Genomic DNA, 18,908 nt, shown 5'->3' on the forward strand with positions numbered 1-18,908 from the left:
TCACCAAAAAAAAAAAAGCTCAACCAGTTGGTTGTTTCAAGTGCAGTTAAAGGTGGTGGTGGTGGTTGTTTAGAGTTAAGAGTACAGCATGAGGATGATGACGGAGTACAGAACTACTGCAGTAATCATCCTTGTTTTATATTGTTTGCGTCCTTGGCTGTAGATGTGCATGTAGACCATCACAGTAGCTACTTGCTGTGTGTACTGTTAAGTACTTTGGATATTGTGACAGTCATTGCTGTATATGACATTAAGACTGCTGATAAAATAGTGTCCATTCCCAGTGTTAGTACTTGAATATAAGATTTAAAAAAAAAAAAAAAAACCCACTTAAGGGAAGATTCGGAGACAACCTGACTTGCAATAAAAGAAAGTGATTGAGAAGCTGTTAGATTACAGGAGGGTAAGAGCTGCTAATATTGTGAATTAGATGTAGGTGAATAGGGATTTTTCTGCTACAGGTCTTTGGATTTTGTGTGTTTTGCGTTGCTTGTACCTTAACTTTTCAAACCACCGTCAAACAGAAAATTGCAGTGCAAATGCAATATAACCCTTTGAGCAATGTACCATTCAGAGCCTTTGAAATAGCCCGAAGCTTTTCAGAGTGAGGCTGGGTACCAGTTTAAAAGTGATGCTAACAAAGGTTAGGGATTTCAAGCAGAAATAAATCCTTCACGTTTGGTCTGTATTATATAAAACCTTAAATAATGTATTCCTTATGTATATGTATTCCTTAAACGTAATAGTTGCATTAGTCTTTCGAAACGAGGGAGTTTTTGGCGAACTTGGGCTTAAAATTTTATGCTTTTAAGTTCCCCACGGCTCGAGGCAGCGTGACGCGCCCCGAGGGCGCCGTGGCCCCGCCCCGCCCGGCGCGGCGCGGCTCCCGCGCATGCTCACCGCCACCCCCGGCGCCTTGTCGCCGCGTGGCGTCACGCAAGGCGCTTCCAGGCCGGGGGAGGGACGCGCACTGCGGGCCGGTTGGCGGCCGCCATGGAGGCGCTGGACCGCGTGCTGTGAGTGGGGCGGCGCGGGGCGCGCGCGCGCGGCCGTTGGGAGCGGCGCGGGTTCGCGCGCGGCTGGCGGCCGCGGGGCTCTGCCGGGCGGAGCGCTGCGTCGCCACGGGAAGGGGCCCGGCGCGGAGCGGGGCGCGTTAAACAGCGGGTCGCTTTAAGACCGGGGCGGAAAGCGTGGTTCTGGAGAGGGCTGGAAGGAGGAAGGGGAGGAGAGTGAGGAAGACGAAGCAAGGGAGGTTGGCAGAGAGAGAAGGCCTCGGGAAAACCCACAGGAAGCAGGAAAACCAACGCCACTCAGCTGTTTTAGTGGCGAGACCGCACTGACCCGGTTGGTAGCTCGCAGGAGCTGCGGAGATCGCTTTCCTTGGTAGTGAGTTGTACGTGTTGCTGTTCGCCTGAAAGAGCTTGATCTTTTTCACCTGTAGTTTGGAGTAGCTGTGTTTAGAAAAGAAAAGCATACCTACTGTTCTTCCTGGAGAAGATATGAAAAGCTTTATGTTTACTCGATGAAGAAACACGTGATTCTAAAGCCATGTGGTTACTAATTTGTATTGTATTTGTATGCCCATGTTAAATGCTGCTACGCTTACTTTTTTCTTTTTTTTTTCCCTTCACTATGACCTGAGCTGACAGGAGGAAGTGGTTATAGCGTGCTTTATACAGCCTGGTGTACATCACCATACGTGGTACTTGTATCTGGTTCATGTCAACGGATATGCCAGGCTTATACGCTTTTGCCACTTTTCTTTTGGATGCCACTGATGGTCTTCAAGGAGCTTTATTTTGTTCTCATATGTCAGTGTCTGACTTGGGGGGAGGGGGGAGCAGGAGGGAGATGTGGAAGAAAGCTTTCAGCCTTTCAGTAGTCTGTGGAAATATGCTACAACTTAAAATCTAAACTGCCAGAAACTGAAAAGGCAAAGACTGTAAAAACAGCCACCTTTGCTAGGGGGGAACGAATGGAAGAGGTGTGTTAGTAAAACACCTTCACCTCAGAAGGGACTTTTAATACTGGTTGTAATTGTTCAGATTGGGATTAGTTTGAATCACAGTCACGTTACTTAAACGCAGTTTGTTTAGCCGTTTGTTTTAGTGGTGTATGCAGTGTCAGGAAATGCTAATAATACTACGTTTTTAACTTAACTTTTCATTACAGAAAGCCTAAAACCAAGAGAGCAAAAAGGTTTCTTGAGAAGAGAGAACCCAAACTCACAGAAAATACGAAAAATGCTATGCTTATAAAAGGAGGAAATGCAAACTTAACGGTGACTGAAGTGCTTAAAGACATCGTAAGTTTGTTGGGTATATGTGAGCAGCCTTTAGTTATAACCTGTTGCACTACACCGAGGGTACTTTCCCTTCTTTCTGTCCTACAGTTTACCTGTTGTCTGCTGCAAGATCAATATTTTCATACTCTCCCTACCCACCAAATTTCAAATTGTGACTGGTGCTCTAAAAGGCATCATTACCTACCTGTGGATGGTGATTTTTTTTTTCCTCTTTTCTCTTTGCCAAAAGTTTTGAGCTTGTTCCCTTCATTATTATTTTTTTCTATGGTTGTCCAGTATATAAGGTAAAGAGTTTCCAGCCTATTTGAAAACAGGATGTACAGAATTGGGACTGGATCACACAGCTGAAATCATATCCCAGCATCCTGTAAACTGTTTCTGTGGGCTTATGTAGAACTTGCAGCGTCTCCCAAATCTTAGGCTTGCCAATCCACTGTCTACATCCTATCTCCGTACCTGAAAATTCTGCAGCTGTTCCTGCCCCATTTTCTCTCCTTGCTTTGTTATTTTCTTCCTATCCTATGCTGACTGAAAATCAGGTTGTTATTCACTCCCTGCTTTTACTTAAGTCCCTAGAAGTAGAGGGATTCTATTACGTGGCTCGGATTTTAGTTATTTTTTAGTTACTTAATGACAGAATCACAGAACGGTTGAGGTTGGAGGGGAACTCTGGAGATCATTTCGTCCAACTCCCCTGCTCCAGCAGGGTCACCTGGAGCTCGTTGCCCAGGACTGTGTCCAGACAGCTTTTGAATATCTCCAGGGAAGGAGACTCCCTCCACCACCTCTCTGGGCAACCTGTTCCAGGGCTCTGTCACCCTCTCAGGGAAGAAGTTTTTTTTCTCATGTTCAGAAAGAGCTTCCTATGTGTCAGTTTTTTGCCTGTTGCCTCTCGTCCTGTCGCTGGGCGCCACGGAGAAGAGCCTGACTCCATCCTGTTTACGCCCTCCCTTCAGATGTTTGTTGTCCACCAGGAGTCCCAGGTCCTTCTCCGCAGAGCTGCTTTCCAGCAGGGCGGCCCCCAGCCTGTCCTGGTGCGTGGGGTTATTCCTCCCCAGGGGCAGGACACCGCACTTGCCTTTGTTGAACTTCACGAGGCTCCCCTCTGCCCGTCTCTCCAGCCTGTCGAGGTCCCTCTGAATGGTGCACAGCCTTCTGATGTGTTATCAGCCACTCCTGCCAGTTTTGTATCCCCAGCAAACTTGCTGAGGAAGCACTCTGTCCCATCATTCAGGTCACTGATGAATAAGTTAAACAATACTGGACCCCTATGGGACACTGCTAGCTACAGGCCTCCAACTAGACTCTGCCATTGATCAGAACCCTTTTAGCTCTGCCACTCAGCCAGTAGTTCTTAGTTTCTAGAAATAAATCCTTTTGCAACTAATTGAGAAGCAAGATTAGTGTTGTCATCTTGGAGGGTTTTATTGTGAGCAGGTCTTTTGAGCTGACTTCTTTTCTAGTCTAGATTGCATGAACAATTATTCTGTTTAAAGTGATCCTGTAAGTTACAGGGTTTTAGAAAAAGCAGTACTGTACGTTTAGATGTGTGGGAGATAATACATGTTTTACTTTGGTTGTATATTTTGCAGTATGCTGTGAAGAAACCTTTTGCTGTACTGTATAAAAAGTAAGTGGTCCCATTTTGACATCTTTGAGTCTTCTGACAATTGACATTCGGTAATTTCCAAGCTGGATTAGAGATGCAAGCTAGCACCGTTGAAACATGGAAAGGGTTGCAGAAGGTGACTGAGATTCGTCCTAAATTTCAGTGGATAGGAAACAAGCTGCAAGTGATCAGTGTTGACATTGAGCCCAGTTCTGCGTCAAGTGCTACAGAGCAGAATTTGGCAAACTTGAACAGTCAGCTTCCCTGATTCTGATCTGTGCAAACAGCTAGTGAGATTCTGTGTCAACTAAGTAGGGTGGAGTTATTCTTCCCAATTTTTATAAACTCAAATTACAGATTATAGTGATAGCTAAGTCTTGCTGAAAGTGGGAACGCGGTAAGCACAGGCATTAGTTATAATATCTAATTTAAATGTGTTTTGGATGAACAAGCAAAGACAGTTGTTCCTAACGTGTCACTAACAGTTATTTTGGAAGTCAGGCACCAGGAGACAGGAAATCTGAAGGAAAGCACTTAAAATTGGCAAAGGCAACACTAAGGAAAACCTGGCAGAATTAATATGGATTACAATTTGAACTAAAACTAAACTTCTAATGCTGGAGTTTCCAGTAGAATGCAGAATGTTGTTATTAGAGAACTGGAAGTCACAAGAGAAGAAAAAGTGTTCTTATCTGGGTTTTTGTTCCTTCTTTTTTTTCCCCTTTCAGGAAAAATATTACCAGACCTTTTGAGGATCAGACATCGTTGGTAAGTATAAGCCACGTGGTCTCTTATGAGATTTTGCAGCTATGAAGTCATGAAGGACTTGATTAGAGGATAATTTTTTCATTATTCTGTGAGGAGTTAGCTGAGAAATAAAGTTTATAGGAAATCTGGATGAGCTGAAGGTAGATGTCAGTAGGCTTTTTTTTTTTTTTTTCTAGTGACTGCAGGACAGAATCCTCATGTTGTTGTGGCTTTGTCCTTACCTTAAGTGCATGTTTCTGTAAACTGACAGATTAGGATTGTGAAAGACTGTTACAAGTAACAGTGCTTGATATGAAAGGAAGAATAAAGGATTTTATTTAGGTTTTCTAACAGTCAGTCCTTTAAAGTGCCATAGCGTATGAACAGCTCCTTTTCAGTTTGGTGAATTCATAGGTTAAAGTAGTTAAATGGAAGAGTCATTGCTTTTTGTGAATAGGTGTATTTGAATAGAGGAAGAAAAGCACGGCAGAGTACCACGTGTGAACGCATGCATCGGCAGTGCAAGTACAAGATCGTAGCGATGAGCCTGTTCCAGCATTCAGATAAGAACTGTCAGAGAAATGAGCAATTTCAGTTAAATGCGTATGTTTGGCCTGCAGTGAAGTTGGAAAAGTGGCTCTTCAGAGGCCTGGAGGGTTTTGCTTCTGCAAATCCCTTTAGTGATATGCCTCTGTCTGAATTTGATCTTGATCCAGTGCTTTAAGGTCAAGTTTATTTATGAGCTGGAAGGCAAAAAATAGAGGGGCTGATCTCAAGATTACAACATCTCAGTTTAGTCAAAGCGTTACTTTAGCTAGCGGAATAGGGTCTTTAAGTCATAAATGTAGTATACGTATTTCCTTCAGCAAAACAAGAGAAAGGAGGTGGTGATGTGCAGTTGTGATTTTACAACAAAGAAAAGTGAATTATCCCAGAATAAGCTGTTGGGTTTCCACTGGTCATGATTTGGTAGCGTTAGCTGTGTGCCACTGCTGACTTGCACATGGAAAATAAGAGTCGGATTTCCAAAGTGCGAAGCAGTTGCTGAAATAACTTACTGAAAAGGCACACTGAAGTTGGGCATTTTGGGGTATTGTGATAGGGTGTTATGAATCTGTGTATGCAAAGAAAAAAATCACACACTAAGCAAAAATGCACTTTCCTGTCTTAAATGTATTGTGGAAAACAGAGAGAAAACATATCTAAAAAATTCTCTGTAAATAAGAAGGAAGAGGAAGGGAGAGATAGCTAATGATCCTTAATGATACAGCTTTTCTTAAAAAGTGGAGGCAGCCGACAGCGGGTGCCAAAAAATTGATGGAGTTATATTGGTCAGTGGAGTCAAAGCATTTTTAATGAGCTGGGAACAAAAAAGAAGCATAGGTGCACTGATATATAAGGATGCTTAATCTGCATCAAATATTGATGCTGAGGTGTTGCAGCGTGTGTTTCTCTTCTGTTCTCAGCATGAAGCATGGTAATGTAACCATCCCATAGAACATTGTATTGGAATGGAAAATTGCTGCGGGCAGCAAGGCACGATGTGCAGTGTTATCCGGTAAAACTAAACCCCTTACAATCACATGGCTGAATGACTTATTCTCATAGTCCTATAGGAACCAGTTGATTGTCAGATGACCACTGATGTGAACTTTTGATAATTTCTGGAAAAACATGGCACCTAAAGCTATTCTGGTATTTTTCAAGGGGCCCTACAGGGAACTTGAATTGTTTTTTGGAAATGAGAGTTAAAGGCAAAGCAATGGGGTAGATCATTCAGAACTGTGTCAAAAAATAGAGACTAGAAATGCATGGAAAGTTAAATCAATTTTCTTTTCTTTTTTCTTGGTTGCAGTCATGTTTAAAGGAGGCAGTACTGCAGCGTATGTGATGTTGCAGTGTATGTGGGATACAATTGAGGCATTTGAGTTTGTTGCAACCTTTTAATTAAATATCATGCAGCTGTTACAGAATTTACAGATACCAAAGTGCAGTGATTATCAGAGCTGTATGAGCAAGTGTTACCGTGGGACCCCTGGGTCTGTTCTTGATCTGTCCAGAGTCAGTATTTTTCAGTGACCCAGTGGCAGAACTTGGTGATAAACGGTGACTTGTACAAGCAGTTCATCCAGCCTGGGATTGCTCCCAGTGATAAAATGTTTCTTGACGTCCCAAAAGGGAAGAGCTGCAGACTAGACAAATTGTTCTCAAGAACAATAGCCTCTCTCAGCTGCTGCTGTTCCCAGGGGCCGGGGGCGGGAGGAGATACTATGACTTTTTTTTTCCTGCTTCACAGCTGCGAAGTGCAGGTACAGAAACTCTGGTACTTCTGGGAAGTACTGGATAAATAGTGTGTGTACAGATGTACCTAGGAACCACTGTTAATGTACAGAAGGAGGACTGTCTTGAGAAGTAGCAGTGCCTATAAAGACTTTGAAGTTGGACATTCTCAGAAAGAGTTGCTGTAACATTGGCTCTTGATGCCGCGCTCTAACACGTTCTCCATCTGCACTTCGGAGGGAAAGATCCTCTGTGATAGTCACCAGTAGCTTGATTTTTCAGGACCATCTTAGTCTTAATTGAGTAACAAATTGACATGCCCTAGTGAGAGAATGTTAGAGATTTGCAGATGTACCTAGGCTTCCCTTTGAAGGAATTAACTGGTTGTTAAGAAGCTGTTAGGCAAGGCTATAATACCGCATAAAGCTTAGCGAAGTGACTCAAATGAGACATTACAATACTTACTGCCCTTCTGGTAAGGAGAAGTGATTGGAGGTGGCTTATGTAAAAAGGAATAATGAGGAATTATGAAAAAGGGTGTTACAGACAAAATGGCAAGAAAAAAATTGCCTAGCTTGGTCTTATAAGAGCAGTAGGAAATAAAAAAGGAAAGGAATTATTATTTGAAACTTGGATCCAGCAGTCAATTTTAGTATATGTGGACTTTTCTGGTAAGCGCAGTTGCTCCTCTTCTCAAGAGCTCCTAAACTCACATGTTTGTCACATATACCTTTGCCAAACATTTTAAATGCTTGCAAACTTTAAATGCTTCCAGCTCATGAATTTTTTTTCCTTTCCTCATTGATAGGAATTTTTTTCGAAGAAATCGGATTGTTCATTGTTTCTGTTTGGCTCTCATAACAAGAAGCGACCTAATAACTTGATAATAGGTAACTTGTCTCACTTGAGTTTTTAATTGGATGAAAGGTCTAGCTTTCAGTACGTATTTAAATGGCTGAATTTTCTTTTTTCTTCACAGGTCGCATGTTTGATTATCATGTCTTAGATATGATTGAGCTAGGCATTGAGAAGTTTGTGTCTTTAAAAGACGTCAAGGTAAGGGAAGCAGCACAAGCATTTCAGTGACATCTGCTGGCGGATATTTTGGTGCATTGGCTTTTTTTGGTGCTTTGAAGGAATAACGTGGTCTTTGAAAAATGTTTCTTGTAGTATCTGAGGATTATTAGATTTGTGTGCCTTAATGTTATTTTTGTATTTTTTGTTTAATTATTGTTGTTGTTTGAAGCAAGTTTGCTGTATGCTTACAAATTCTTTCTTCACGAATTTTTGTTCTAGACTTGGTTTATTCCTAGCATTTTCATTTTTAATTAACGCATTGTATTTGTGAAATTCCTCAGTCAGATTCTGCCCATGAGAGGTTCCTAAATATATATATATATATATATATATATATATATATATATATATATAAAAACTGGCTTAGGCTTTTAAAACTGAAGTCCCATTAAAAGCCAGAAGGTGATGCAGCTACCAAAAGAGGTACCTCTGTGTAGCCACGTCCTGACTAAAAAGCTTGTGCGGTTATGCAACAAAATGTTACGGAGAATTGATTTGGTAGAAAACAACCCAGTGGTAGGGGGAGAGGTTACTTTCCAGCTGGATCAGCGCTCTCCGCTTCATGTAAATGTATGTGCTGGTTCAAAGATGGATTAACACGATGACAGGATTGTTTCTTTCAGCAAGGAGTGCTTGTGCCGGGGTAAAGTGTTTCCAAATTGTAACCAGCAAGAGTCACTCTAAGGGTAATTTATCAAGTTGTGAGGAGATTTTGAAACTTTCTGTAGCCTGCAGTAGTACACAAATGCCAGTTTTCAGGGAATTATACTTGATTCAGACTGAGGGCTAACATAATGATTATTTAAACCTAGAGAAAAATCCCGTTATTATGGCCCTGTTATGTTTTAGTTTAGCCAAAATAACCCTATTTCATGTGCCCATATTTTGTACCAAGCAGTACAAAAATAATGCTTATGGCCCTCATTTTCTCCACAGCCTGTAGATTGAAGGGACAGTCTAGGGGGATAGTGAAGAAATTACCTTTTTTGAAGGTGAATCTTCCCCTTGAAGTCAGATTGTAGTATGTATCTTAATTAATTCTGTTTGTAGCATAGAAATTATAGCAAAGTAATTGTATTCGTTGGTACCAAAATTAGAATGAGGTGATTGGCTAACCTATCCTCTTTGCCTTCTCCATATACTCTTCGGTCAGAAATGCAGCAGACTTGTTTGCCTCCTACTGTAGTTTCCTTGTTAGCAGTTGCAGTCAAATTCACTTTTGTTTTCACTCCAAGGTGTTATTTTCAATATTTTACAGAAGAGAATCTCTTTCTTAATCAGCCCAAAGAGTAAAACAATTCACCTGCTTAAAAACAAAGAAAGTCCTTCCAAATACATACAATGTTGTTCAATTTAAAAAAAAAAAAAAAAAAAAAGTCCGTGTCTGTCCATATTGGTCATAGGTCACAACAATTCTGCATTGAATGTTGAACGGATAGTCAGCCGTTAAGTCAATAATATGCTTCCTAATGTGGTCTGAATTCTTGTTTTGTTTTAAAATTCTTATTCCGTAGAACAGTAAATGCCCTGAAGGAACAAAACCTATGTTGATATTTGCTGGTGACATATTTGATTTAAATGAAGAATACAGAAGACTGAAAAGCCTTCTTATTGGTCAGTATTTTGATTAATTGAGCAGTGGGATTGCATAAAGCTGTAGCCATAGGATCTGTTGGGAAATGTTGGTTTGTCAGTAAATGTTTGCCCGTGTTCAGTACTGAAAGAAAACATAGAAGAAGTGGCATTTGTAACTTTGATGTCATGTGACATGAAATTTAACTAATCATCGTGACTGATACTTAGAAGAATAAGAGGAAAAAGGACTGGCCTAAAAGAGACTGAAGTTGAAACTGTTGTACTCACTGAAATTCCTCAGCTTGGTTGTGGGGACGATTCTGACATTTTCAGAAATTACTTTGTACTTATAATGGGTCATCAATTTTCTAACCAAATACTATTTTTGCAGTATCTAGTTTTGAATTAGGTGGGTTAAGTTAAGAAAATGAAATTTTTTGCTTTCAAAAAAAAAAAAAGTCAGATCAGTATAATTGAGCCTGTGTTTTCATAATGAAAGCATTTTCTGTTAGAAATTTGACCATCTCTAACAAACGTGCCGTTGATTTGAGTATTTGGAACGAGCACGCGCAATAAAAATTAGCTGTACGATAAGTGTGTCAAAACAGCTTCAAAGCAGGCTTGGAGCCGTGTAAGCGAAATGACATAAAGCTTTTTCATTTCTCAAGGAAGATAAGGCATGTTGTGGGGTTTATCACTGAATTCTGGGGAACTAAGAAAAGATTATAGTTTTTTTACGATAACTCTGGGGGACTGAGAGGTCGTATGATGCAGTATCTCCTGACGCTTGCGAAAACATGTCTTGCTCAGTAAAACTAGATTTAGAAGTTGGATGGTGGTTTTTTGCTTTTTAATAGGTTTCCTAAAAGTAGATTTTTTTTTTTAAACTCTCATAAAACAGTGAAACTGCACAATAAGAGTAGGCTTTTTTCTTCAGCCCCACTCTGGGGGTGCACCGATTCAGGATCTTACAGCTTTGTTAGATCTCCCTTTCATAGAAAATAAACATTGGTGGGGCTCTCCTTTCTAGGCACACAGAGGGAGATTGCTGTTGAGAAACAGGCTTTAGAAATGAGATTTTCCTCACTTTTACAATTCCCTAGAGCAACTTGATTCATCTGGAATGAGACTGAAAAGGGAGAAGGAGGGGAGAAATTTTGCATCCTTTCAATACATCTCACTAGTTCTTAGTATAGCTAAAAGGCTACTAACTGTGCTTGTAGACCTTTGGAGGTGGGTGAATATCGAATGTGAAGATATGTGAGTTTTAATGCTGCGTATTTGTGTCAATGTAAATGAATTATTTTCTGAAGCAGATCCTGTTAAGATGTCCACACGCTTTTGGTGATTGGCATCCAAATATGCTCATGCAATTGAGGTTACCTCAAAACAGCTTGATACCTTAAATGGAGGACAGTTGCATCGTTAGATGGTTGCCAAATGACTAATTGGTCTTTCCTGCTCTGTTTCTTTTGTTGTTCATCTGTCCTCTCTCCTCCTATTAATTTGCCTTTAATGAATGACTACAGTCAAATGTACTCAAATCAACATCCAGTTTTTCTTGTTGGATGTACTCCAAGTGCTCCAGGTCTTAATGTTCTGTTGATTTCTATGAAATACCTAGATGGAAAACAATAGACAAAGGAAAAGGTTAAGGAGTGCAAAGGCTTGAAGATACCAGCAACCAATTAAAATAATTCAGGTAATAATTTGACCTGCTTCAAAATTGCTCTTAATTGATAGGGAAGAATTGATTCTTTCTCTTCCTGCAAAAAGACAGGGCTTTTAAGCTGCCACTCTATTGCTAAGAAAACTAGAAAAATGCCCTTCTAACACCAGTAAATACTTTGTTCTGTAGCAGTACTGTTGAGGTCCCAGAGGGAACAGGAGATACCTAACAGCTTCTTTTTGCGACAGCAGCCTTGCCTTGAGGGTACTGCTGAACAACTAAGCTTTCGTTTGCTTTTGTACTATCAAAAGGGTTTATGCGTGTTTGGAGTATCGCCTCACAGCAGTTTCTTGGTAGAATTAAAGGCAAGAGATGGAGGACAAGAATGAATAAACATCTTCATGGCAGTCAAACCCTGTAGTCCACTTCAACAACGTGTTGCGCCTCGCAATTTAGGAGACATACATGGCAGCTGCATTTTTATTTAGAGACCTGAAAGACATCCCATTCTTTCTCTTCATTTGGTTTTCATTGCCTAACGAGTTGGTAATCTAGGAATCCATTTATGTTATATGTCCTTTAAATACAGCTCATGAAGTTCTCATAACTTCTTGTGCTTGTATTTATAACATGTTTCATCTCTTGCAAAGCTGTCTGCTTGCTAGTTGTTTTATTGGGTCGCACTTTCATCTTAAAAATGACCAGATGCTGCCTGGCTTTCTTACATGCATCCTTAAAGCCAATGTTTTAAAAAGTCTGTACAATTTTTATACTGAGCATCAGATTGTTCTTCATCTTGCCTTCCTTACACAGATTTTTTGCGTGTCTCAAAGATTTGTGGGTTCTTTCTGGCCCTGAAGGGGGATGGTTGGGAAAGAAGTCTAGAACAGAGTTTGAGCTCCTTTAGTGGTAACTGTAGCTTCACAGACTATCGTGTCACCAGCCTTTGCATATGAATGAATGCAAAAAGAAGTGTATAAGCTCATGTTCCAAAATAATTTAGGAATTCGGTCTGGAAATAGAAAGGCTTTCTGAAGCTCTCTGCGGGAAAAATTAAAAGTCCTGGTAACACGTTAAGCGCTAAGGACGGAAAGAACAGGGGACGGAAAGAAGGGAGAAAACAAGGTCTCTAGTCCAACCAAAGCAGGAGTTGTAAATTAAGAGTACATTAAAAAAATATAGGCTCTGTGGGTGTACTGAAGTGGAAGGTTTCTGCAGCTGTTGAACGTTGCCAGGAAACAGAAATTCCTGACCATCTGCATTTGTCTGGAAGAGATCATCCTGTGGGTAAAACCGTGTATGATGCCACAGGAAAATGTGGGGGGAAAAAAAGGGAGAGGTTGCCAGTAAAACCACTTTAAATGAAAGCTTGTGTACCTGCATAGAACCTAGTCAAAGGGAAAATTTATGCAAAAGGTGAACCGAATATTTTATTTGTGATTTTCTTTTTTTTTTTTTTTTTTGTAACTACAAACTCAGCCCAGGAGGTGAGGAAGAATGAGAGTATTTAATTCATCCAGGCAATTTTCTGGCTAGACTCCAGCTGATACCTGCCAGTAAGACTTTGTTTTTGGATGTCATTCCAGTGCTGATACCCTTTTAAAAAAGGTAGCAGAGGAAAAGACCACTAGCTGAGGAGTCTGCAAATGAGACAAGACGGAAGAGAGTGATGTGTTTTACATGTTAGCAGTTCTCCAATGTTTCAGCATTGCCCTGTCATGTTTATTAGCACACCTTGTTCCCTCAGTCAAGGTCACATTCTTTCTCCACCCTCTGCATATGTTGGACAGATTGCTGTGCTTATTGCAAGCTCTCTGATTGCACAGTATTTTTCACAGCCTGATATAAGAACCTGACTAGAGACGATTCATGTTGTATTTAACCCAGAGTAGTCTCTCTGCAGACTAAGCAAGTATTTTAAGCTTCTATTTTTCTAGACATGTATTGTTCATTAAATAGAGAAAATACTAATTTCATTCATGACAAATACTGCCTTACGCAAAGAACAAAAATGCTTGCTTTGGCCACAAGGGGAGATCTGAAAGAAAGGCTATACCAAAACTGATTTTCTTCCACGTCCATAGGAGAAAATATAAATGAGACCAGGAGTAGTCAGGATAAAGTTAAATGGTATATGTTTTTATTTTATATAATGTTTATTGTGTACTGGTTTTGATAATTTCTTTGTGCTCTTCCAAATCTGGCTCTGATTAAGAATCTTAGGTATGAGTTTATTGAATGCTGTCTTAAAATAGCTATCTGAACTATCAGTTTTTCTGTACTAATGACCTGTCTTTAGCTAAGCACGACTTGGCCTAAACACTAAATAAGATGCATTTAATTTTTCTGACTTTGGAGCTGAAGATTTAGAAGAATAGGCAATGCCATTATCCCAATTAGTTTAATGAAACTAAGTTAGTACTCTGAAAGTATATTTGCTCTTGGTTTAAGGTAGCATTTGTATTGCCACCAAGTTATCTCTGGGAAGTCTTGTTCCTATCAGGATTTCTACGTTTGTTTGGTTTTACCCTAAAGGAATTTGTTTGAACTCAGTAAGACAACTGACACCTGTAATGTTAAGGTTGTCTCCTGTGTTTTGGCAGGGCTGCCTGCAGTTTTAAGTAGTGACAATAGTATGACGTTCCTATTAAACATATGGAATGGCTCTAGAAAAGCTGAATCTATTTATAGCCTTGCTTCATTAGATGCAATAGAAAATATCTATCCAGGTGAGGAGTTCACATCACCACGTTATTAAAATCCATTATTAAAATAAACTTAATTTGTTACAGGCATCTGTTGGCTTGGTTTTCAGTTAAGACACTTGGTATTTATTTTATTTAAATATTCTCTCAGATTTCTTCAGAGGTCCTAATGTGCCCAGTATTCGACTAGCTGGTTTAGAATATGTTCTGCATTTCACAGCTGTAGATGGGAAAATTTACATGCGAAGCTATAAGTGAGTATATGTTTTACCTATTTGTTTGCTTTTTTGGTACACTTCTCAGCTTTTCCCCCAAATTTAGCCTGTGGCTGTGTCATTGAACAGCCTTGAGCAATAGTTTGCTGCATTTAAAACAGGCAGTGTTTACAGGTTTTTGAGCACAACACAGAATAACTTATATAGCAGAGGGGAAACACTTTAAGTCCTAAATCTACTGCCTCCTTCCTTGTCGAACTCCCCTTCTAGCTGGGAGGACTACTCTTGCACGTATTTGGATTAGTAAGGCATTATGAATTGGAGTTGGTGAATTCTGGGTACTGTATTACGCTTCGTAAACTTAGTCTGTACCCAGGCTGATTTCTAGGTCACTCCTCACTTAGCCGTTTGTTAACGAAAAACAGGTAATGGGCTGTAGCCAGAGGTACAAATGGAAAAACAGGAAAAGAGAGGACAAAGTAATATCTCTGATCACCAGTCAGTGGTGTTCACCATAATGGCTCACAGCTTTTCCTTAGCAGGCTGTGAGCATAGCTTGTGTTGCATGCTACTTTATAATTTCTCTTATAATAAAACGACTTTTACCTAATACAGCCTCATACTGAAAAAGAAACTAAAAAAGCCACCCTCTGGGTTAGGGCTCTGGATATTTTGCTATAAGTTATAACATACAGAGGGCCATTCTGAATTTGCGGAGTGATGTACCTTTTAGAGTATTGGAGTTGAGTTTCAACAGTAGTATTGATAGTAGTGGTCTTATTAAAAAAGTGACCTTATCCAGGTTGGATTTTGGGTGCATTCAAATTGTGATGGAATAGATTTAATTTTCAGTAATCACCAGTAGCACTCGTTTTTGATTGTCTTCTCAACTACAGGATTGAACTCGCTCTTTAGGAAGACAAGTATAGATTTATCACAGAGGGTAATGTTGATTTTTTTTTTTTTTTTTTTTTGGTTGCTTTTCTCTTCCAGAGTGCTTCTGAAGAAATCTGGCTGTAAAATACCAAGGATTGAACTGGAAGAGATGGGACCTTCATTAGATCTGGTTATGAGGAGAACGCACTTAGCTTCAGATGACCTTTATAAGCTGTCTTTAAAACAACCAAAAGGCCTGAAGGTTGTATATTACATCATAGATCTGTAAAAAGATCAAAAGCTGAAATATTAGTTATTGCATCATAACCAACCAAAGCTTACTTCTGTATAGGCCAGCTGATATTTCTAGAGCCGCATCACACTCGTGGTGATCTGCTGGCATAAAAACACTCCTCTGAACGCGTATAAGAGCAGGAGAAGTCTTAATATCCAAGCTGAAAACAATATACGCAGCCTTGCTTTTAGGCACTTGATTTAGAAGATTAATTACTGGTGAATGTGGTAGTGGTAAGGCCAGATATCTAGTCTCTAGTGAGAGCTACTGGCACTTTTTTCCTCAGGAATGCTAATGTTGTGTTTATCTTACAGGCTAAGAAGAAAAAGAATATCTCCCATGATGTCTTTGGTACAACTTATGGTCGAATCCACATGCAGAAGCAAGATCTTGGTAAACTGCAGACGAGAAAAATGAAAGGGTTAAAAAAGAGGCCAGCAGAGAAGTCAGTTGAAGAAGATGGTGGGATTAGTCCCAAGAAAACAAAATCAGCTTGATAGTCTGGAACAGCTCTGAAAACTTTTCATACCTTTAAATTTAGTGTATATACTGTAACACATGGTGTCAGACATGGAAGATTCAGCTGCAACTAGCTTTAGTTTTATAAAAACAATTTTTTAATGACTTGTCATTTGAAAGTGAATATAGGGATATTGAGCTTTAAAGTGGAATGTGGTTATTAAAAGGAATACCGTGGTATAACTCGCTTAGCTTTCCAAAGCTGGATATTTATTCTATTGGCGTTAGCAAACATGCTAGTCAAGCAGGTGACTCATTTCCCAAACAGCTTTATGGCTGTTTTGTTGGGAATCCTCGATCTGTCAACTCATCTTAAATTCTGTCCAGGACCAAAGTAGTGTATATGCATAACTTATGCAGCATGATTTCAGGGTTCATTTATTGTTTATGTATTTCAGTTTTTGCACAACTGCAATATTCAATAAACTATTAAACATTTTTTCTTAAGTGTAAACTCTGAAAATCTATGTGCCTGTGTCAGAAGCTAGACTGTTTTGCACCAAGCCCTGCTTCACAGTTGCAGAATCGGGAGCGATTAAGGTGTTTTTACTATGTTCATCACCATGGTAGCAAAGTACCTGATGTTTGCTTTGGGCATAAATGAAAGCTTTATGGTTTGAATTTCAATCTTTAATGCTTGATTTGTGCCCAGAATGGAAGGGGCAAAGGTAACTTAGTCTTTTTACTAAGATATCTAAGTATACCATGCTCCTTTTTACAGAAGGTGAAGAGACTATGAAAGGTACAAGCCTTTTCTTCTTACCTGAGATCTGCTTCCCTCCTAAGTTTATGTCCAAGAGTTGATGTGATTAAGTGAGTTAGCAAAGAGTCGGTTAAAGATTCAGCTAAAGGGGAAAACAGTTTCAGAGTTCGGTGTGTTGTTCTAAATTTTGGAACATACCAAAAAAAACAAGCTTTTTTCTTTCTTTTTGTCTCTTTGAAAGCTATTACTCTATGCTTGCAGCATAATTATATGATGAAAGTGTATATCTTGAACACATTTTTTACATTTTTAATACTTCTTTTCTTGTTAGTTTTCTCAAAGTATATTCAATATGTGGGTGGCTTGTTGTTTTTACTTGTCTCCTGCATCCCAGATGGAAGCTGTTGGGCAGGTTTGCTCTCCTTATGTGGGCGCTGAGTCATAATTGTGGCTGTGTAAATGCCACGTGCGATGTTCTTGCTGTGCTGGTTTGATAAAATGAGCAGTGTGACAACCAAGGGGCTTCAAGGATTTAGGCTCTTTTTGAGGATACATAGTTAATGCAAACCCAATATATTTGTCTGCTAATGTACTGCCTAAAAATATATTTATTTTGCATCATTATGTGAAATAAATTGCACTGCTGTCTCTAGTTCCTTTTCTTCAGTCTATAAGCATGTGCTTGAGAAACCGCTAATTGCATAAATTACTTGTTTGCATTTCCCACTATATCTTTCAAAAATACAAATTGCTACATTGCTACACTTCTGACTGAAAGCTACATTCTTCTAAAGCTAATAGCTTTAGAAGACATGCTGTATTTTAAGAGCTTCTGGTCAATAGTAGTCTTCCTAGTTTGGAAGCTAGTTTTGGTGCTTAATTTGATGTTTAAAAATTGATTGTCATGGAAAAAAATCTGAATCAACATCCTGTCATATCCTCACACAAAAAGTGGGAGTTATTTGGTAGTAATCTTCAGAGATAGGCTGTTGCTTCCTGGTTTTGATTTCATTCAGTGCTGCTGCAGGTTTACTCCTTGTAGGAAGAGAAAGCTCAGACAGGCGAAGGCTGCACTGGCTGACAACTGAGTCTCTTGCCCCTACGGATATTGCCCAGCTTAAGAGACATGGAGAACTCCTGAGCGCAGGAAATCACTCACCAGGGGACCCAGGTGCACTAACTCACCCTTTGCAGGGTTTTTTGTCTCTGCTGACCAGAAGTGGACCCCGAGGTGCCTGACGTCTCACACCTATGTCTAGTTTTTTGTGAATACTCTTTTATTCTTGTATATTATCCATCACATGACTGTGTTTTACCAATACAAAAAATATTAGTTACGTGAGGCAAGAGGAAACTCTCCTGGATATAGGGTTGTAGGGATATTTAGGCTATGCTTTTTCATACTAACCTCATGCAGGTTATGTTGTTACTAAAGATGAGAATTTGCTCTGTTTCTAATAAGTTATTTCTATTTATCAAAGCGGTGCCATTTTGGTGCAAACTTTAAGTGGGAAGTGGAAACGCTCGCTTTGTTCTCCTGGAAGGTATGAACTACTCTGATCCCTTGTGAGAAAATAGGATAGAGCCAGATTAGCAACTGAGCTCACCACCTTTCTTTCAGGGAACTTTCAACCTTGCTGTGAAGCCATGATTAAGCCACAAGACTGGTGGCTAATGCGATTTCAAATGTACAGCATGTACAACCGCACCTCTGCATCATAGCTGATTGCTACATTTCGAGTATCTGATTCAACTCAAGGTGAACAGAGATATCGGGGCTAAATATAACACCTTTCTAGTGGCATGCTCCTATTTCTCACAGTCTTTTAAAGTGTGAGGAAATTTGTCAGGTGCTGCAGCACAGCTGGGGAACAGAACCTGCTGCGCTCAAAGCGTGGCTGATGAAAGGGGCTCGAGTGGCCCGAAATGCCCCTTCCTTCCAGAGCTCACCAGGCCGCAGGGTCCATGCGGTGTGGCCAAGGCATGACTGGCACGTTCGCGCCTTTCCTTTTGACTTCCATCCTCTTGCCTCCCAGCACACTGGGGAGAGCTTTTGTTACAGGCTTGAGCCTAGGAAGGAGTTTGGTCCCAGGAAGAGGATCCCTGCAGGCAGGGTGTGACTCCTGAGGCTGTGTCTGTGCAGTAAAACGGCAGGGCCCCTGCCCTTGCAAAGCTGCAAAGCGGTAGTCAAACCTGCACTATCTGTAGTCTAGCTGCCACGACGGCAATGGCAGGGGGGATATGATTTCTGCCCTCTAGGGACCCTCAATTTGTATGCTTATATTGCCAACTTGTGCTGCTGGCATCTTTATTGCTACTGTTAACTAGGATAC

The 18,908-nt window shown here is 40.2% G+C and overlaps 1 protein-coding gene across 5 annotated transcripts; it reads left to right on the forward strand.

Moving 5' to 3' along the window:
• The first annotated feature begins 880 nt into the window (after positions 1-880).
• Positions 881-17,227, forward strand: RPF2 (ribosome production factor 2 homolog). 5 transcript variants are annotated; one of them, XM_068938038.1, is made up of 10 exons: positions 881-1,016; positions 2,173-2,305; positions 3,898-3,935; positions 4,643-4,682; positions 7,750-7,831; positions 7,921-7,997; positions 9,533-9,632; positions 14,119-14,221; positions 15,176-15,320; positions 15,668-17,227. In XM_068938038.1, the coding sequence occupies exons 1-10, from the start codon at positions 994-996 to the stop codon at positions 15,848-15,850; spliced, it is 924 nt and encodes a 307-aa protein (XP_068794139.1). In that variant the 5' UTR covers positions 881-993; the 3' UTR covers positions 15,851-17,227. The 5 variants fall into 5 exon arrangements, with proteins under 5 accessions (XP_068794139.1, XP_068794140.1, XP_068794141.1 ...); XM_068938039.1 differs by lacking the exon at positions 881-1,016 and adding an exon at positions 1,038-1,393; XM_068938040.1 differs by lacking the exon at positions 881-1,016 and adding an exon at positions 1,042-1,344.
• The last annotated feature ends 1,681 nt before the right edge of the window (positions 17,228-18,908 follow it).

The sequence above is a fragment of the Struthio camelus genome, chromosome 3, assembly GCF_040807025.1.
Source record: "Struthio camelus isolate bStrCam1 chromosome 3, bStrCam1.hap1, whole genome shotgun sequence".
Classification (NCBI taxonomy): domain Eukaryota; kingdom Metazoa; phylum Chordata; class Aves; order Struthioniformes; family Struthionidae; genus Struthio; species Struthio camelus.